A 22284-nucleotide genomic window follows, 5' to 3' on the forward strand; every position below is an offset into this window, starting at 1 on the left:
GAAAGCTGTAAGGAGAAAGAAAAATAACACTTTTTCTTGCTTCTTAGAGGAGAGCACACAACACTCAGTAACTTGAGAGAAAGAGAAGCTGCAAACAGGCCCACCATAAAATGTCAGCGGTGTCAATAGTAATAAATACTTCCGTGTTTTATAGATAGGCTTACAAGGTAACATGCTGGTCTATGATTGCAGCACAACCTGACAAAGAAAACCTACTGACCTCTGTTTAGAGCCAGTCGTATGCTTGAATATCACTCCTTTTTATTCCCCCCAAAAGTATACAGAGTCACGCCATGATGATTTGAGAACAGCTCTTAAAATCTTTCCAGTTTCCACAATTTTGACAACCCTTCCAAAACAAATGGTTTATAAACTCTGCTTAAAAATTTAAGATCCAACCTACCCTTGCAAAGTAGAAGAAGCTTAATCATTCATAAAAACATACTATTGTTGGTCGTTATTTTCATTTAGGTCAGGTTTTCGTTCTATCCAAACATAAAACCTTTTTATTTATGAACATATCCGCACATATTACCTTAAGCACGGCCATGCTGGGTGCAGCGACACCCGTTTAGCTCGGTATCCTCTTTCAGGTAACAGGTAGAGGCAAACGCCTACTGTCACTCCAACATCAAAAGCTGGGTAGGTAGGCTCTAAAATTCCACAACCTTGCAAGATTTATTGTGACATATTCGTTTGGCTACAGGGCACATGCTGTTTAATTTATGGAACAGATTAAAAAACAAGCAGAAATTCACAAAACTGTTTCACTAAGTACTATGTGGTAGGTGCACTAAGACGTCGTTCAGACGGACCTTTCCAATTTTACCACATTTGCCAGCACTGCTAACTCATCTGTTGAGTTATCTCAGGTAATGTACCCCCAAAACTGAAGAAGATGTAAGTGGTTAGTAAGCCCTAACTGAGGTGGCTTTAATGCTTGACTCCTTAAAAAAAAATAATCATTTTTTAGTGCCATATTCTAACAAATGAGGTTACTACAAATGCATCCTTAACAGAGGTGGTCTTGCAAACACTGGGGGGAAAAAGAATGGAAAATTCTATGTTCACGCCTGAACATGCCAGATTTCATCATTCATAACTTGAAAAATGCTGAAGTGATTTTCTTTAAATTTGGATTGTTTTTCTTTCCTCTATTAAAGCTATAAAACAAGCCAAGTTTAAAGTTTGTAGCTTCAGCTGTTTTTGAATTATGCAAATATTTCAATATAAAAGTATGTTTTTCCATTGCTGAACTGATTTTGCTCAGACTTTCCGAAGATTTCCCTTTGGGCCAAGACCAGTCATAAAATGTATCTGACTAAGAGTAATTTGTTTAAAAATGTTATGAGCAACTCTGTAAAAGGGGTAGCTTTCACAGCATTTGATTCTGACAAATGTTACAGCACACATATAGATATGACATATATGTTCTTGCCAGAGCTTGTGATTTTTGGTGCTTTTCTTAAAAGCTCCAGCTGCTGAACTCAGAGGATTGCATGTGTTCATTAGCTCTCTGCTTTCCCCGCATATGTATTTTTTGTGGTTACAGAAAGAAGTACTGAAACATGAAATGAATGTATCCCATAAGCCCAAGAACCCTCCGTCAAATCCGGAACCTCAGGCCTGGGAAGAGGGGTATGATGGCACAGGGCTGTGGTGGTGGGGCCAGAGTCTTGATCGCCAAGTGATTCCCAGTATGGATGAGGAGCATCCGCACGAGGAATCAACCCAACACTGTCTGTCAAATATACTTTGCTGGTGAGCAAGTCCGTAGATCCTATTTTCAGTTACCGGTCCCCTTCCCAAAGCATAACCATAACCCTCTGCCCTGAAAGGTTTTGGCACAGGTGTCTTTCACAGGTTACTTTTTCCAAGAAAGTTTCATCAAAATTCAGTCACATGGGGAACCAACGTTAAGAGAAAATGACAACAGTTTTTGTCAATGCTAATTCTTATGGTCACTGAGATGATCCAATGCCTTCAAGTTCTGCTGTAAAAAGATGAAATTTGACATAATTGAAAAATGCACCTCAGGCTGCCCAGAGAGGTGGTGGATGCCCCATCCCGGGAAACGTTCCAGGCCAGGTGGGACGGGGCTCTGAGCAGCCTGATCCAGTTGAAGATGTCCCTGCTCGTGGCAGAGGGGCTGGACTCGATGGCCTTTAAAGGTCCCTTCCAACCCGAACCATTCCATGATTCTATGACAAGAGGAGGAAAACTTCACAGAACAATCACTTACACATGGTCTGTGCAGCCTTATTAGAAGCTGACAGTTAATCTAGTCAACATTTCATCTGCCACAGCTCCTGTGTGCCAATCCTAACCACTCCTTTCCCTCCCCACGGAACATGCCGATCACGCTCCGCTTGAACTTGAAGTTGCCTCTTCCTTGCAATGATTCCTACTGACAGAGAACAGGAAGGAAGGGGAGAGAAAAGGGGCCTTGGGGCTGGAGGGCTGTGATGGAGGAGATCTGAACAGACAGTAGAAAGACCCAACGTGCTCCATGATAATTAAGAGAGAGAAATTTTTCCTCTGAAAACACCAAGACTTCAGACAGCCAAGGAAAGGGGACTGACAAACAGGCACGGCTTAGGCTGGGATTGCTGACGCGGTTACTGCGTCCCGCCGTGTCTGCGATGCGCTCCAGCCGCAGGGACCTCTGAAGCTGCTTGTCAGTCCGTGCCCGAGTGCCTACGGCTCGTGCCCGTTCAAGGTGAGCCGCCGCTGGCTGGGGGGGCACTGAACCAACACTGCCAACTGCAGCACCCCGTAAGATGACGGAACACCTCTGCAGTATGGCCAGGCCAGATTTTTGGAAGAAGCAGATGTTTTAGCTGTCTCAGTCTAAGCTCTCTCTTGTATGTAAGAGCTATATTGTCAGAACTTTTTGGTCAATCTTGCTTTCCTTTTGGTAAGAAAGCACCTTTCTGTCCTACGCTCTACACCTCAAATACCTGGTGATACTTCCATTCTCTGCAATGTCCAGGAATCAACAACTGTTACCACAGTCTTCTCCAGCTGTATCTGGCCTTCTTCAACCCACCAGTAATTAAAAAAGGAAAAAAAAAAGCACAAAAAAAAGCACCAACTCCACATCTAATTTCCAGCACACATAATCCTGTGCCCTTTCATGAATGAGCTGGCAACCTGCAAACAACCTCTTTTAGCCATCTTATTTCCTCTCCCTCCAGCCAGAGCTGTATCAAAGTGTATCCCCTCATTATCTCTACTACCTGATGCCCCTCCAACCTACACATAACTCACCCAAGAGGCGCACTCCTCCTCCCGCTACCCAGCCCCACAGCAACCTTGTCCCGGACAGCCTGCAGAGGCTCTGGCAGAGGAAGCGGGGCTGTGTTGAGGATGCTCCTGCAGCCTCAGCGCTGCCTACCTACCTCATCTGGCCAGGCACGAAGGGAAGGAGGGGGCGGCCACCCGGCTGTGCCTCTGCCCAGGGTGCAGCCCAACCCAAGCCGTTCACTTCTACTGCTGCGGGCCGCAGTAACGGTGCTCCGTGCTGCTGCTGGGGAGCGGAAACCTTTCCAGGGGGAAAATGGGGAAGGGCAGCAGGAACAAAAGGCAGAAAACCCCATAAAGGCCAACTTCACCTTGGAGTCTTTCGCTCCAAGACCTGTAAGCTCCAGCTACACCCGGCACTCTTTCAGACATAAACTAAGACCACTGGAACATGTGATCTGCCCAACAGCCGATGAAGGATGGTTAAAGGCAGCAGCAGAAGACAGAGCAGAGTCCTTTGCCTGGTTACCGATCCCCTCTGGTTGAATCATTACTGACAGAAATGTCTTCCAACTAATAAGCATGTTGTTGTTGTTGTTGTTATTATTATTATTATTAACCTGGACAAAATATAAAGCAGAAGGTACAAACAAGCTGACTTTGCAAATCCTATTTTAATCTAGGCACAAATTCTTCAAGACCATAACGTTTCCTCAGACAGGCAGGATAAACAATTACACACAGCCTGCTTTTTACAAAAATGTATTCCTCTTCCATGCCTTACAGAAAGGAAATGAATTTTATACTGGTAACTACTCCTAAACGCAGTAATTCTTCCCAAGACGAAGAATTTAGAAACTTTTTACACCTTCCACGGCAAGTTCCAAAGCACAACTAGATCTAATTAGTGCTGAAATAAGCGCGTTAGCACTACTCTATGCCATTCTGTGGTATCATCATTTGCTATATTAAGGGACACTTTTTCCTTCTTCCAGTATTATTTTAATGTGAGGAGGTGGGAAAAAGATGATCCACACAAAAAGAAGGAAAAAGGGGGAAAACAATAACAAATTGGTACCTCTTTCGAGAATTGCCCCACAGGCCAAACATTTTTATGTTCTTAATCATTATTAAATGACTTAACATGACACACAGAGCCTGGCGAATGATTGCATCCTGACATGAGAACGAATTACAAATGAAATGAAAGATCAAGCTGTATTAGAGGACTGCCTCTGGGAAATGAAAATCTTTAATTCTCTTTTATTATTGACATTTATTTGGCTGCCATGAATAACAACATAGCAAAGAGATTCAGCTATGCTTGTGCACTGAATAGCTTATCCCACGGCTCAAAACTGCCTTAACATTTATCATGTTTGCTTTTGTAGCTGACACCATTGCATACACTCTCTATCCATCTTGCATTTATCATGCACATAAAGTGCATTCTCTAATTTAAGTTCATTTCAGAGCGAACAAACAGCTAAGATTAGCAAGTGTCAGTCCTCAAATAAGCTCCCAGTTGTAAAAATATCAAAGAAGGGATTAATGGATTTGTTAACAACTCCAGTTTGAAGAATAAAATAAGTACACAGTGAAAATTAAATAAGAGCACAGGAGGGTTACATATAAGATTTAGGTTTACTACCGTTATTACTCGCTCATGTATAAAAACATTTTTATACTGCTATTTTTCAGCCAACTGTACAATACTCCAGTGGAGTGCCTCCATATGGGCCGTTCACGTAACGCAGTAACTTTCTGGAAGCCACACTTCCATCGTTATTCAGTGAGATAAACATACGCAGCTCTCAATGACTGCTTTCTATTTCCTTTTAACCAGTTTGTAGCTACCATAACAGGAGAAGCGGCAAACCATCGGAGGAATCATTCACACTGCTGCTGAGGATGATCTATAGAGCTGTGACATACCTACTTAGCGCCCAGCCCTGAAGCCACAGTCTGAAGCCAATTCTGATTTTTGAGGCAAGTATCGTATGAGTAAGCACCGGTCCCTCAGGTGCAGAGCTTCCTCAACTCCACTTGATTTCCAAAGGAGGAATTCAGCCCTGACTAATAACTTACCTTGTGAAGGAATGAGCGACTGAAATGGCTTGCCACCGCACATGTTTTTAATAGCTTTATTTAGTCTAGAAGCAGAGGTGGACAGAATTAAAGGGACCATCAAAAGGTAGGCAGTCATGTTTATAACGCTTAAATCTGTGCATCGTACATCATCGCTTCAGACAGCCCAAACTACTTGTATCCCTGCTAGAACACCTTTTTCCCACGTACTCCTTTGAGAATAGAAGAGCAGACGGCTGAGAAAAGCTAAAGCGAGACTTTCTGCTCAAAGCAAAAAAGCCTGGAAATGCACTTAGTACTGGATTTCACTTCCTCCTCTTCACAAATGTTTAAATATACTGTGCTGTTGCACAGCTGTTCTCAGCAGGCATAGCGTGTTCCTGTTTGCAGCAAAGATGGCTACACAGATAAAATCTCAAGCCATAAAAATCTGAGTAAAACCAACTGGATCAATATTTGAGATCTATGTTATACAAAAAAAAGAACTTAAGATGTTCAGAACTAAATTCCCAGGCATTCCTGTGCAATAGTCACTTCTTAAATACAGAACCTTAAAACAATTAAAAGCACAACAGATGAGGAACGTGGACTAACATCACAAGGCAAATGCTCCGACTACCACGGAACGGTTAAAATTTGTAAATCCGCAACTTGTAATTGATTAACTGAAATATTTACAGTGAGCGACGATGGAGGTTTGAAAAATATACCTGTAGCCATGACAGTGTCATCCTTCCCCTGGGTAAAAACTACGATTCGTTGCCTTTTAGTGTTCGCCTTTGGCAGGGCTTGTGTCTTGCGGGCTATCTCCTTAATGTCTTCGGTCTGTTAACAGCGAGAAAGAAAATTCTTGTTACCAGCATACCAGAGTGGTGAGAGATTAGAACTTTATTAGCAGATCAGAGAATCATTTTCTTACAGCTAGGTAGAAAACTGAGTTTATTGCCAGCAGAGGAAGATTTTTAGAAGGAGGAATACTTGACTCTCCTAAGGGTTTATGCAGTACTATGAGACCATTCTTTTTAATCTTGATAATGATAGTTCAGCTATTCCAATTGCTGCAAAACTAACAAAGGAATTACAGAGCATTTCCTAATGAGCAATTAGTGGTTTTCTTTGCTGATGACTGGATTCTAACCTTACCTATCATAGAATTAAAAATAAAATTGGTAAGAGAATACTTTGGATAAACTCTGGGCCTGATTTTCATCCAATTTAGCCAGGTTTTAGAATACTATAATCCCTCTGATTTCAGCAGGATTACAAATACTGTTCTTCTAAGTCCCCTGCAGCACCTGACGTCAGCGGTAAGCTGCCCGCACCGTGCATCCTGTGCAGGGTGCGGAGCCCAGGCGAGTGCGCTCCGTGCTCACCGTGCTCCGTGCCACACGGGGAAGCCAAGGCTGGAAGGTACATTCAGTGGGGCACAGAACATCCCCGCTCTTCTGAAGTAAGGCTAAGAGGCAAAAATGTCAGGCACCTTTGCTTTAAAGGGGCTCTATCCGTGCACCGTGGCGCACGTAGCCAGGAACAGAGACACCGGCACGCTGAGCCAAGCCTCCCATCCACCCAATGTCCCTGACAGCAACAAGTCCCAACCGTTTAATTCGATGCAAGAAACTCTAGGGGCACAACTCGTCACGGGAATGTTATCCTCTCTGTTCTCATAGTTGCCCTGTGATATGAAACGCAAGGACTTTTGATTTCTAATTTACTGAAGTTTTCAATCTAATCTAAATATAGGTATTTCTGTTATTTGTATCAGCATCAAATCCTCTTATAATGCTACGTGGGAAGCTTTTGTTCTCAGATTCATCTCAAGTCAGGAAGTTCTACAGATGTGGCATTTGTAAACCTATTTCTTGCCATCATTTTTAATTTTTTGTTTTTTCTTTTTTTAACATTAGGAAAGTGAGAAAGACTGTAATTATTCTCTGTGCTACTTACTATGTCCCACTTTATTCATACCTGTGTTAAATAACACCACACTTTTTTTCCCCAGTTTGCTCTTGCGTACAAGCAACTGTAATGAAACATAGCTGATCTGGTGAGGGCGTAGCACTGAATGTATGAAAACATAACAATATTTTCTGCACCTTTTTGTGTCCTGCTCGTTATGAATCCCAACTAATTTTTTAACACAACTGCATAATGAATAGAGTTCATTTATAAAGCTGTCCAGAGTGGTTTCAAGTCATTTACCAGAGCTGTTACGATTAATTTATATTACTAATAAATTGATTTTTACCTTCCGACATCAGCATATAGTGTTAGTGTGAAACCCAGGTACGGCATGTGCCATTTTGACTGCAGCTGCCGATTTTAACACGAGATTGATTATTTTGCATCAGCAGGTCAGTTAAGCACTTCAAGAACTATAATCTGCACACCATTCAGTCCTGGTTACTTGCTCATTTTTGATAATTTTGTTGATCTTCAAGCACTTCACCTTTCTTATGGACAGAGAATATGCCGGGGCTGTGTATTTACCAGTATCAATTTATGTGAACGTTATCTAGCTCTTCTGCGATACTCTCTAGCCTCCCTTTAACTTCCCCCCCAGCGCTGGCAGTCAGTGAGCCCCTTGATTTATGCACATTTGCTAAACAGGAAAATGATTTCCCCTTACTTATTGGTCTCTTTACCGCTTTCTAAAATTCTCTCATGCCTTTTGTTTCCACATATTACACTCCCATTCGTGATATTTCTTCCTTCCTCCTGCTCAGTCTGTTACTGCAGCTTCTAGAAGGCAACACCTTCCACCAGGGAAGGAAGAGAAAAACCCTGAACCCCTCTGCATGGACTGAGGACAGCAAACAGGGGCCATCTCACCCCGAATTCTCAAAAGGTGAGGAGTCCCTTAAAGATGCTTGAGGAAAAAAAAAATAAATTAAATCGCTGCTCTTTTCTTTGGAAATGATTTTTTTTTAAAAAAAAAGATTTCCAAATAGCAGGTATCAGCTGGTGGCACAAGCTGTTGAACAGGGGACGGATGGAGAATTACAGCCCTCCAGCTCACTAATATGTAGGCTTCTGAAGGTTAACCTAAATTCTGAACTATTTCAGGCCTTGATAATTAAAAGATCCATGAACTAGAAAATGCAATAAAGCATCACGGAGATCAAAGGAAACAGCAGCGAGGTGTTTAGTTTTTGCTAAGTAGGAAGTGGCTACTAGTGACTTTATTAAGCACATTTACAGTGGAGCAAAGCTGGCACTGAAATCAAAGAGCTTGAAGATATTTGTGCAATGTATTTACATGCACTTTGAATTTTAAAAGGAAAACGATGATGTTATAATAGGAGAAAATGGCACAATCAAGAGATGATTTCTTCAGTTTAAGGAAGAATAAAGATGAACTTATATGAGGGAAAGAGGACCCTGAGGGAAAAGATGAGTAAAGAATGATGGTAAAGGATGAAATAGTGAAAGAAGGTAGAAAGTACATATGTTTTCAGGAAGAAGTGAATATATAACGAGCATATAAAAGTAGAAGGAAGGTGTTTAGAGGGAAAAAGGCAATTTTTTAAAAAGCAGAAATTTCAAAACAGAGTGATTTGGAGACTCGCATCTGATTGTGCAGGCTTTAAAAGTAACTGAAGAGCATCTTCTGTGAGAATTAACTTGGCCATTTTTAGCCAAAATCACTTTCTAGACTACAATTACTCAAAGGAAGAGAATAAAATAGAGCCTATCTAGCAGAAGAGCTGCAACCTTAGTGTTGAGGAGGCTTTAACTTTTCCACAATGTATCTCCCCACCTTACCGTCACGTTGTATTTTGATGGTACAAATGTGACGTTTTAAAATATGTCAATATTTATGTAAATAAATGCTAGGATGTAAACATTTACAGCTTAAGACCACAGAGAACTATGGCCCTCATTTCATTGTCAGGCAAATATCATGAAATGTTGTCACCTCCTGTTTCTGTTCAGAATATACATAGTATTTTCAAATAGCTGTAATGAGTAAAGATTTGTTATGCACTGACTCGCACTTGCACACTTACTGAGACTTTCCTATACACATCCTGTATCTACAGACATGGCTGAATGCACCAGTTTGTGGTCCTAAAGCCTCTATAACATGTCCCAGATTCACAGGATGCTCACACATACCCAATTATGTACTTAAGTCTGATTTAACAAATCCGGCATACGAATCTCACAAAAGCATGATTTGCCTATTGATGCTGCACCTGAAAAACCTTGCCTGTGGCATTCATTCCAGCAGGTGTAAAGAGCATACATCAGCTATCCCAGGAGCAGACAGAGGTATGTGAAAAAACTGCATACAATTAAAACTGCTGCTCAAACTATGCCGCCGGATCTTTGCCTGCACACAGGTCCGCACCAGCTGGGATGAGCGCAGCCCTGACCTAAACAAGCACAAATCCACTGAGAACAGCCGACCTCGGCACTGCACCTCGTTAACTTCAAGACCCAAATCTGGCCCAGGGTACCAAAACTCTGTGATATGGTTCCCCAACCAATACCTACTTAGGAGAAGACCTCTGCCTCCAACAGGAAAGATTATTTTGCGTGGCAGCTGCTGCTAACCCCTTCGATACTTGCTGTCCCGTTACCTTCATCACAGTGCTTGGGCTGGCAGACAGAATCAAACCCTAAGTTTTATGTTGACGGAGGATTTAGTTTTCCTAATTCTCACATGGAACAAACAGCGAGTTGCCATTTTGTAAAAATAAACCCCCATAAACCTTTGTCCTGGCAATTTTGTTTTTTGAAACGTATTACAAACACCCAGTTAAACCAGACTGACAACCGTTCTACCACTTCAAGGGGAGCCAAGTCCAAGGCCTTCCCTGGGATGAAAACTGTGACTATTACAATGGATTACTGAGACAACTGCAACATACAATTAGGATGAAGCACTGCCTTCACAGTCAGTGAATTTACTATTTATTTAATGGTTTTAAAATGTCATGGAACATGAAATTCACAAAAAAGAAAACACCGATGCACTCCAGGAAGAGACTGCATCAGAAGTAATGTTCTACTTTTGATTATTACAGGTAAGCGTTGGTCAGGAGATAAAATGAAGGAAACAATGGTCTTCAAATATCATGACTGATTTTACAAAAATACCTTGTATCTCAGCAAAGTTCAATGGAAAACTGACTCCTGGGCAAGGTGAACCACCAAAATAAAAATTCCTTTGAATGCGGTTTCTCTTACAAAGAAAAACCCAGGTTTGTGTCATGGAAGTGTGTTCTTCTTCCTATGACAAGATTTTATTTCTTCAGAAAAGGTGTATTTTTTCCTGAGGTTGACTTGATTGTAATTTTTTTTTTTTTTTTTTACCTTCCCCCAGAAATTGTTTCAGATATACTTAAGTCTGTCCATGTTTAAAAGATGCATCTAGTCCATGCATACTGGAAGGTAGAAAAGCAGATGATTTAAGTAAAAGAAAAAAAAAAAAGCAGCTAGTCACAACTGATTCTCTATGCTAAATGATTTCTGATTGTTTTTGTTAAAAAATAAAATTCTTTCCAGGCTGTGATTCAAATTCAGCTACCAGCAACTTTTCATCACTTCCAGGATAACTATCCTCTTGATTTGTGCCCTGGTCACTTGAGTCCTTTCCTTTCCTCTTCCACGTTTTGCCAGTTTTCTCTTCTCAATATAAATCACAAAATCAATTACACAAGCTTTGAGAATTGCTGGAAATTTTTCTTGTTTTTAATTGAAAGGCTAATTGAAGCTCTAAGTTTTTTCATAAGATTATTAGTAGTGTGATTTTTTTTTTATGCCTCCACAGCACAATGGGAAAACAAGACTGTGGCCACTTATCAAGTTTTACACATCTCTGTCAGTAAACTTGACATGGGAGTTGTTGCCAAGCAAGGGGATAATAAGAGATAAGATCATAATCATTGTGCACTTTACTGATACGCTGTAATCAAATGTGGCAGATTTAGGATGTTCAGAAGGAACTGTGCTAAAACCTCTAAGCAAGCACTAATGGAAAGGTTAATACGATGGTAGTTAGCAGACACCAGCAAAAGCAGTTTGTCACTAGAGCTGAATTTAAACCAGGCACATTCAAAGTCTGTAGCTCAAGGGGGCAATAAAAATATAGAATGGGTAGACTTAATACACTACTTCCTTTCTTTTTTATTGTCTAGCTACCAGAGGGTACCAATAATTTGTTATGCTTCATATTATATTTGGAGGCATCTGTGAAATTCATTCATTTGATAGAATAAACTCAAAGTGTATTTTTATGCTAACAATACAGATTATACAAATGAAAATTGACAGTGATAAAAAGTCTGGATTTCCACAAAGCAGCCACATGAATTTGGGAAACATAAAATGAAATGGGACAGCCCACAGTTTTAATATCTAAAACACCGATGGCATTGATGTACCTGCTGGTGTAGGGTTCTAAAGAAATCTAAATTGTAGAACAAAAGCTGTCAGTCTTTCCCTCTTTTTTTTTTTTTTTTTTTTTTCATGTGCAACCATCCACACACAAAAGTGGCACGTTCTTACAGCGATGCGGTTTGAATTGCGCGGCTTCTATTATTTATGCAAAATAGGTGTTGAGCAGTCAAACTCCTATCTATTCTTATACGCCGCAAACAAATCAATTATGGTGGGTCCTATTCCTGTGGAAAAAACCACCATGTAAAAGGCTTCATGTGTGTGCAGTTCTGCAATTCAGATTTCAGTAAGATCACTTACTCTCTGCAAAATTAGCACCACCATTGTCACATTAATTATAGTATTTAAAAGCTGCCTATTTGAATCCAGCATTAGAGACCAATAGCTGATAGCTCTCCAGATGAAGTTATCCCAGTGTAGCCAATGGGAGATGCTATTCAAACAAATACCTCCAGAAGACGAAATCAAAAGCTCTGAAAAATCACTGCAAAATCAACAGCGTTTACTTCAAGAAAGTAGAGGACCATACATTTTTAGAGCACAGATGGAAAACACCAACTCCAATATGTTTTGAAACACAAATTCCACGCCACCCCTTCTAAAAGAAGCTGTTCGTAGCGGCACGGTTTACATTAATCAGTACCTAACAATTTTATATACAACCTTGCTAAAATTCATTTGCATAACGATAATCCGCATATGGCAGGGTTTAAGTTCTTTAAGCGGTGTTCTATTCCACTATTTAGTCTTGCTTCACCACTGCTTCGGCAGCGAATCCTTACGGAGCGTAATGCAGCTAATGAGGTAGCTTTTTAACTGAACAAACTGACAGGTCCCATATCTGCAGAGGCAGCTTGAAACCGTGCCCAACCTCTCGGCTTCCCAAGAGGCTTTTCAAAATTCAATAAATAACATCTGTAGGCGATGTTGGGTGCAGACCTAGCAGAGTGCGTCATAACACTGAGCTGGCAGAACAAAGAAACCATGACGACTGCCAAGTTTCCATGGCAACCGCTGCGAGGCTTGGAGAGTATAATAGCACATCAATCATTGTCCAAAAGAACTTCATTATCAGCAAGAAAAAAACCCTTTAGGATCTGTTTAGTGTGCAATTGTGGGTTAACTCACCTCAAAGCCTTGCTCTCTAGCAAAAGTGGCAGCTTCCTGAAATAATAAAAAAAGAACAGTTAATTATAAAGTGCTAGATAATGAAGAAATAACACATTTTGAAACTCATTCAGCCAGTTTTCCTTTTACACGATTATCTCAATATACCCATATACAGTTGTTCAATTCTGATAGTCGCACCAAACGCTTCCCCCTCCTTCCCTCAAGCCCAACAACAGTACGAAGTCAACACATTTCACAAGTTCAAATAAGGAAGGTACAGTATGGTTTTTTTCCAGGCAAGGAAAGTTACTTCTGGAGACAGGACTCTGACTAGGAAACCACTACTTCATATCCAAATATCCCTCAGACATGTTTTCAACTGAAACTGTATCGTAGCTCCATTTACGTACGGCGCTTCACGGGACACAGGTTAGCGAGCCATTTTAAAAGAAAACATTTTGTCATCTACAGCGCGTTAGAAAAACAGGATCACAAAATGTGTTCAAACCCTTGTGGTGGAATCAGATGAGCGTTTTAAAATACTCTGATGTCTTAATCACTGCTTTAGGCAATTTAACTATGTTCTTTTCCTGAAAGAACCGAGGCAACATCAGGGTATCAGAATGTCCTCATTTCTTATTTATATTAATCGGAGCAATTAAAATCTGTTTTGAGACAAAAGCAAGGAGACAGTAGACAATAGCGATGTTTCCGCCCTACTCGCTGTCTACCTTAACGCTGCAAATATGGGAGAAAACCCTCAAAGTCTTCACGGTTTAACTCACCATTCTTCCAGATTATCTTTGCCAAGTGACATTAATAGAAGGGTAAGTCTGGAGCCCAAACGGCGAGTTGATCCAGCTAAACAAAACCAACCACCGTGTCAAACCACGCAAGTTCGGTGTCCCTACGACAGCCTGCAGAAAATACACACTTGTGGACCTACACGATCCGCCAGTCTGGGGGCAACAGAGGAATCTGAAGTGGGTACAGTTGATTATAACAACAGTAAGTTGAGGTTAATAAAATGTGATAAGCTGAAAAGCACAACTCCTCAGGCTGCTTCGCCGCAGAAGCATAAGGCTGGCCGGGTTAGCCTTAGCTGATGTTGACAGAAAAACTGAATCATGGTCCTGACAATTGGGTGCGGGCAAGGTTAGCCACTTTGACAATTTACTTACAATTGAATTCCTTCTTGTACATCACACAGTCAATGACATTTGCTAGCCTGGCTGTCAAGAAGGAGTGTAGGGTTCAAAGATATCATGCAGTGTTTTCCTAAACCAGCATGTGATTAACAAAGCCGACGCTCGTCTGAAAAAAGGAGCCTGCAAGTTTCCACTCTGAAGTGATGCGCTTACAATGAACGGCAACACAATCGGGGGAGCCTCAAATGGGACCGGGTCACCGAAAAAAACCCAACCCAACCCCAAAATAAGAGAAATAAGGGAGCAATAAAGGGGCAGAGAATAAGAAGACAGACTAAAAATTACACAGCGTAGCTAGACTACTTCTTCAACCTCAGGTTTTGGGTCGCGCAATTGAAGTCGGAAGTTACACTGATCCGTCCTAAGTGGATTTCTTTAATGTCCCAATGCAGCAGGACATTAACATCTGTGCTAAACTATTGTTTGGCCAGGAAACTGGACACCAAGTACAAGAAATAAAAATTATTCCAGTTAAGTCGTGTTTCCTTACATGGGAGACTTTCAAGAGAATTAATCTTAATTTTCTGTACTGGAGCACCCATGCACTGCACATGTGGTTTGAAACACCCGGCCCTTCCACAAGAAAGGATAAATGATTGCACATTTGTTAAAAAGTATCTCGTCTTCGGATTTTCCTGTCAGAACGTCATCTTTTAGCCTGGTCTGCTGCCTGGCTACATGAATAATGGTCGCTAGCGTACAATCATAGATTTTCCTGCAGTTGACCTCTAATCTAAGGGTGTCTGAACGCGCCAAAGAACAACAGCAATCTTAATTTTCTCCTCTCCTATCAACTGAACCTCCCAGTAACTCCCGAGCAGCTTCTCTCTGTAAGGACCGTGCCCCTCCAGCCCCCTATGACCAGCCTCTCTCGGCATCTCATCCCTCTAAGAATTAAGGCCCTTCTAGTAAAAAAAGATAACAAAGCTCCAAACGTGCATTTGGAGACTACGGTTTGGTGTTTGCAAAATGGTGAGAAATGTGAGAGGCAGGCCCTGAACGCCAGGGACAGTTCAAAGTAAATTAACCAGATAAAAGCGATGAGAACCTTTTAGTATCTATTCACAATAACAGTGAGAACAGGAAACAAGCAGAACCCATCTGTGCAGCCCTAGGGCACCTCACACTGAGCTTCACGTCTCTAATAAAGTAGTCAGGTTAAAATCTAAGTGGCTGTAACATGTGGGGACTGCTAGGGTTACAGCGGCCAGCCAGGGCGTTCCCCGATGCAGGTGATCATCAGTATGATAATCACTGTATTTACAGGCTTTCCATTTTACATCTGACATTGGAAATCACGAAGAAGGAGGGATTAAGGAAATAAACAACCTACACAGAAGCTTTAGCGCTCCCCAGAGAATGCAGCATTTTCATTCATGCGTGACATGCGACAACAGCAAAGCAAAACAGCGACAGAACAGGATTTTCTTAGGAGGCTTCATTTCAGGAATTCTTCCAATTTTGATAAACTTTAGACATTATTCATTCATTCATTCATTACTCCAACTCAGCATTTTCATTATTGTCTGCAAGAGAACAGATTGCATAAAACCCCCTCCCCCACCTCTTTACTCTTCCATACTAAAGATATTAAAAACTCACGGTCTTTTTTCTATATAGTCTTTTTACTAACCGCAACGGTGAATTTAAGGCCGTACCACCTGAAGTAGAAATGGGGTTTGGTTTTGGTTCTGAAACCTTACTTGGCTCACGCAGTTTGGCGAGGGGAATACCTAAGTACAGTCACGCTGAAAAATCCCTGTGCGCAGCGTTACTTAATGGGAGTAACACAATGTCACCAAAGTTAACACACACCCTCTCTTTGCACAACAGTGAGCAGTTTACACAGGAAAGCGAGATAAATTAAAGAGAGAACAATAAAAGAAGACAACTTCTGCTAGTGCTGGCCTTGCTCTGATGTTTGAACTCGCTCGCTAGCTGAAATCTATTGCCATTCTTGCATGTATTTTATTGCTGCTGGAGCCCCAGCATTTAGTAAATGGCGCTGTTTATAATCTACGTTGGGGCTAATTATAACAGGTCTTGTTAAAATTCTGGGCCCTTTTATCTCCAGTGATACAAACTATTTGTTTAGAAGTAAACAGAAACACAACCTCCAAACACAAAATCTATTCGCATCTACATTCCAAGAAGTATTTGTTAGCCCCCTGCGTTAAAAAGAATTTTATGATTACAGTTAAGATGGCTCAACTTCAATGACTGTACGTTCCCTTTGCCACAGCACACAGAAGGCACACTATATATTAAATGTTCTTGACACATCCAATTTTTTTTTTTTGGTTGATTCCAAGGTTTTATGATGACTTGATCAAATTACAGCCAAAATGGTAACAACATGCACGTTGGGTTAAAATTAATTCATGTAGGCCATCATAAAACTCACGCGGTCGCATTAAACAGCATTTAAAACCACGTATTGCCAAAATTAACTGACAAAGACTGTTTCAAAAGCACTGCCAGCAGTATTATCTACAATACGTATTTTAACGGTTACACAGAAAAAAAGGAGCACTGTAAACTAGATTTGCATTTCATTGCTGAAATCAACATTATCTCATAAAGAAATGATAAAACAGCAGGACAGCAATGATACCATTGCACACTTAATGCATTTCCCGTAATTACGCAAGAAAGCAAATGCAGGGGACACTGCAGCTAATCCCTCCCCTGCCATCCTCCTTGGTAGAGGAAACATCTCACAGAATAACCTAAACTCCCATATCGCAGTGCTACCCTCTGCAGCTCTCTCTAACGCTCCGTTTTGCCTCGGGGGAGAAAAAAACCCCACAACGAACCACCACCTCCCACCCCCCACTGGATGTGATCCATTTTTTTAAATTGAGAGATTACTGGCAGGTTCGTGGGGAGTTTCTATTGTGACAACCGTAAACTTGCTGACCCACCTACCCCAAACAAGCCCACACCAAGCCCTATTCACAATTTCAGGGGTAGCCCCTCTTCCCGTGCTGCTGGTGCAGGCCGGCCGGCGAGGCGCTGGGAGCTCAGCCCGGCACGCACACGCAGCACGGGCAGCCGTGCTGGAAGGGCCCTGGGGCACAGCGCGGTGCAGAGCGCGGAACGCCAGCAAGGAACAAACCAGCCAGCTTGAGGGGACCCACTCAGTGAGCAGCAGTAAACGCCCACGAGGGCCCTCCACTTAGGGTCCGCATTTGGTGGAACCGTTCCTACCGGTGCCAGCCATGCCTGATTATAACTTGAATAGCACTTCCACCACTGCACCTTACAAGACTTTTTTAACTGCTAAAATCTTCTAAAAAAATCAATCTGAGACATTTCCTTCCTTTCATACATTTCAGAAGCAATTGTGAGTTTTCTGCCATGTACACTGTTTCCCTGAACACATTAAAGTCTACAGTTATCTCACTCATAACTCCCTTTTTCTTTGGTATCGTCACCCAGTGCTATCCGTCCCACCCCTGAGCTCATCTCCAGTCCTGGCATAACCTGGTGTTCTTTGTACCCTCTCTGGCTTTTCTACAGATTGCCTTGTTTGCGGCGGCAACAGTTAGTTTCACTGATCTTCTCTAGCAGTAAACCCCTGCTGTCCAAGTGAAATGAGCGACAACAAAGTCAAGCAAGCAAATAGGGAAAAAGAGAAGACTTCCTTGGAAGCGATGCACACTGGTATCTACAACTTCGTTCTGTAGAAGGCTGACTCAAATAATCAAAGTTTTTAGTATTGTTTTATATCGACAGTCTCCTTCCTCAGAGATAGGTGCCCACGGTTTGTATTCCTGAAACAGGCATTTTTAGCTATGATTCCCTAAAGGACAGTATACCTTTAAAACTTCTAAAAACAAAACAAAACAACCACAATCAATCAAAAATGCGTGTATTATTTGTCTCGCTGCACTATAGAGCCATGAAAGTCTTTTGCTTTACTATAATATAATTATTAACACTTGTAGCTCAGCTTTCCTTAGGCAGGCACACCCGTCCTTCCTGCCATCTTTCCCTTTCCCTGACAAAGAGCCTCCTTATAAAATTCTGTGCTTTCAGAGCTATACCCTTAGTTTTATATACTCCATAGGCATGAGAGTACCAGAACTGCTGATGTCAGCAGTTGCTGTTGTGCCCAGCAATTCTGCATATGGGCCAATAAAAGACAACTTTTGCTAAAATTTCCCTCCTGTTTTGTCAGAAGGTAAGTCATGCCAAATGACGTACCAAGATGGCCGCGTGCCCTTCTTTTGGTATTTCTTTCAAAAAACACCGGTCACACTGTGGGAGCTAAGCTCGTGTTTAAGCAGTGGGGCTAGTGAGCTGCGCCGTGCCGTGCTTTCCACTCTTCCAGCTCCAGGCCAGCTTACACTAAATGTGACCCTGGAAATGCAGCTTAAGGCACAGACAGGACAATGAATTTTCAGCCCGTGTCTTTGCATTATGACAAAGACGACGTACATACACCCACTAAGTTCATGACACAGTCGGTGGGGTGTTCTTATACCCAACCCAAGCATTTCATGCAGCCCACAAGCACACAGCAATACGATCTGTCTTTATACCGCTCTTCCCTGTAGATGCTACACAAAGCCAAACTCAGTTACACCTGATTTTATCGCCCATCCCAGCTTCAAGTGAGAAAATAACCGATGCCCATATATACATGCACACGTACGTAACAGCAGACCCACAGTTCCTAACATGACAACAGCACGTGAGAACTATAATTACTCTCACGCTATGCAAATAGGGGTGACGTCAAAGCTGTGGTAATGACAATCATGACCTACCAAAGAGATCAGAGGTAGATGCTGCCGTAGACTACCCGATGATCAGTTGAAAACATGATTTCAACAAATGGCCGCTTTTATTCTGTTATTTAAAATGAATGGATGCAAAGTCTACAGGACATAGTTCCAGCTGGATCACTTAACCTTTAGTGGTAACAGTACATTTATTGTGGTTAGCGGTAAGATACATATGTTCCTCTTCAATTCAGCGCTAAAGAGTTATTAACGGTTACTCTAACTACTGTAGTTTGTCCCATCCAGCCTTTTATGTCATTGCAGCCTGATTTAGACAGGCATTACTGTAAGGTCAACTATTACTACATTTCACTGTGTAAAAGCAATACAAGCTCATATGCCTTTATTAAAAAATGGTCATTTATAAAGACATTCAGGGCTCAGGAAGCCAAAGGGATTTTATCCCTCCTCTTCTTGCTTTTCTCTCCCCCAGAGACAGTTGCTTTCACATGGGTCGTACGAGAGTTTGAGAAACAGGAGTCAAAAGAACCATCAGCAAATTTCCTGAAACAAACGTCTATCTGCTGAAACTCTGCTACAGCAGACAAAGTTGGAGCTATGCTTGGGGATGTGTCACACGACTGTAATGCTTCAATATTATCTCCCTTTGACAAGCACAGAAGACTAATCCTTGATGCGGTCAGCAGCGCACACCTGTTCACATTCCCGGAGATCAATAAAAGCGGGCACAGAACGGACAGGCCCCGCAAACAGCTTGAGAATCAACATCCAGAATCAGCAGCATCTGAGCAAGTATCTACCCCTTGCTGGTTATTACTGAAGAAAGCACAGCTGGCATTAATTGGATGGGCAGATTATCATAAGGGAACATAGAGGTGTTTTCTTCCCTCTTTCCTTTTCCCATGAGCAGTGCCAGACCTCAAAACTGCTTTTCTTCATAAAGGATAGCAAGAGTTCGTATCATATCCTAAAATATTATTTCAGCTTGCTCCAGTAATACTAAAGATACTGATAAATGTATCGACACTGCCTTCACCCAGTAGGTGAAAATAGAAAATAATAATAATCAGTTCGAGTGAATAATCAGAACAAGTATAAATACCATATGGGGTTAAAGTTGTAACGTTCAGAGGGGGTTCTGGCAGAGCACCAGAGGGTTTTGTCTGAAAAAGCCTAGTGTGAAAAGAATTGAGAAAGAAATGTGTTTCCTGTTCTGCTTGGGTTCACCCCGGACCGTCTGTATCACGTACAATTCATTAATATTCAAGTTATTTATTCTCCTATTCAGGTTATTACCAGAATTATAGTTCCTGCTAGAATCTTCTATGGAAAAAATCACCCTGAGTCAGAGCTTAATGCCATTACAGGGTCTGCAACAGCTGCGGCAGTGATATGCCTCTGAGCCATTTTGAAATTTTATGATGGATAAAGTGCTATTACTTATATCTCTAGCTTACATCCTCACCTAAAGAACTGAACTACCTACGATTCTGTATGGGCAGCTCTCCTCACGTATCATAAGCACCAAATGAGTGAACGACACTTCCTTACACCGCCTCTCTATACAAACGCGTCCGTCTCGACCTTTACAATAGATGCATCACGTTCAGAAGAGAAAGAGAAGACCCCTTCCTTAAACATCACTGAATCAGAACATCATAAAAATGAAAACAAAGATCTTAAAATTAATTTAATAGCTAGAAGATAAGAACTTTATACAGATATAAAAATAAAAGATGTGTGGGCTCTTTTGAAGTCTTTAATACTGCTTATGGTATGCTCTTAGTGCTAACTTTCTGGCTGAAGGACGACAAACAGAAATAAAAGATTGCCTCATTTTCAACAAGGCCTTCTATGACTGCAACCACTCAGACCAGCCTCAAATCACTGACAAGATATTCTTGTCTAGCAATTTCAGATGGAGAGAATAATCAGATACTGTGCTAGAAGTGCTGGGATCCAGCAGGACTTGTCTCCAGTCCAGCTGAAAGGGTAACACGTTTTTAGCAGTGAAATTGAGTTGTTTTATATACTTTGTTTGGTATGATGTCATGCGCAGCCATTTAGAATTATAACTAAGGCTATGGTACGGGGAACCCTGTAAAGAGCAATCATCGCCTAACACTCCTCGTGTGCTAGGCTTGCACCGATTGTTAACTCCAGCAAGGAAATAAAATGGCTTACTGCAGCCTCTGGCAGTACCACCAACTTTTTAACTGACCTTACTACTACACTTTTTACCCTTTCCATGAAGTTTGAACTCAGTTGACTTAAAGATTCTTATCAGAGTTTGTCGTGCTGTTCAATGCTAATTCAATGATGCAGTTATCTATGTCCAAGATAGGAACATTCAAGATTTTGAATTTTTTTCTGGTATTTTCAGTTTTAGCTACTGCAGCTACTTTATGGAAGGAAAAACCTAGTTCTCAGTCTCTGCTAGTGGCTCTCTCTCACAACATGGTCATTGCATGGAAACCCAAATTTTCAACCTGCCCACAGTTAGGTCAGTGTGGTCCTGACTGTGGAACACGAGCTCCAGTTCCAGATGTGACTAAGGCATTGTTTATCACCTTGGACAAGTTGCTAATTTCTTGCGTGATTTTTTTTCGAATCTATAGAAGTTAGAATTTACCTGCTTCTGACATTAAGTGTTTGAGGATGAGTGTTTCTTGGTATATTTGCTCCTTATCTAAGGGAAGCCAACCTGAACCTGGGATGGATTAAGACAGGGCAGAGACTGAGAGAAAAGTAATGAAATTAGAGGGATCATGATTTGCAACACATTTGAAAGAGGTGTTAAAAAAAATAATATCACAAAGTAGTTGAGGTCAGAAGGGGTCTCAGAACTTCATCTAGTCCAACCCCACTCCTCAAGTGGGGCCAGCTAAGGCAGGCTGCCCAGGACTGTTGGGCTTTGCGTATCTCCAAGGCTGGAGACTCCACCGCCTCCCTGGGAATTCTGTTCCAGCATTCGACCACCCTCACAGGAAAGGCTTTTTCTTATGTTTAAGCGGAACGTCCTGTAGTTGCATTTGTACTTGTTGCCTCTTGTCCTGTGCCTGGACACTCCTGCGAAGAGCCTGGCTCCCACCTCTCTTTAAGTATTTGTATTTGTTGATAAGATCTCCCTAAGCCTCCTCTTCTGGAGGTGCTCAGTCATCTCATACAACAGATGCTCCAAACCCTCAGCCATCTTTGTGGCCCTTCGCTGGTATCACCCCAGTAAGTCTAGGTCTTCCTCATGCTGGGGAGCCCACAGCTGGGCCCAGCACTCCAGAGCCATCTCACCAGTTCCGAGTAGGGGGAAAGGATCACAGCCCTCCATCGGCCAGCAGTGCTCCTCCCTAATGCAGCCCAGGATGCTGTCAGCAGCCTTTGCTGTGAGGGCACGGTGCTGGCTGGAATCCATCCTTTTTTCTACTGGGATCCCGAGGTCATCTTTCACAAAGCTGCTTTCCAGCCAGCTGGTTCCCAGC

The 22284-nt window shown here is 41.9% G+C and overlaps 1 protein-coding gene across 4 annotated transcripts in view; it reads right to left on the reverse strand.

Moving 5' to 3' along the window:
- Window positions 1-22284, reverse strand: part of ADK (adenosine kinase) — a 299689-nt gene that overhangs the window by 35890 nt on the left and 241515 nt on the right. For all 4 annotated transcript variants that reach the window (XM_056350951.1, XM_056350952.1, XM_056350953.1 and 1 more), the window contains 2 exons: window positions 12868-12903; window positions 6042-6156 (listed from right to left, as the gene is read on the reverse strand). In XM_056350951.1, coding sequence (XP_056206926.1) covers window positions 6042-6156; window positions 12868-12903 — 151 coding nt within the window. The remainder of the gene's footprint in view (window positions 1-6041; window positions 6157-12867; window positions 12904-22284) is intronic.

This window comes from Falco biarmicus, chromosome 9 (assembly GCF_023638135.1).
Source record: "Falco biarmicus isolate bFalBia1 chromosome 9, bFalBia1.pri, whole genome shotgun sequence".
Classification (NCBI taxonomy): domain Eukaryota; kingdom Metazoa; phylum Chordata; class Aves; order Falconiformes; family Falconidae; genus Falco; species Falco biarmicus.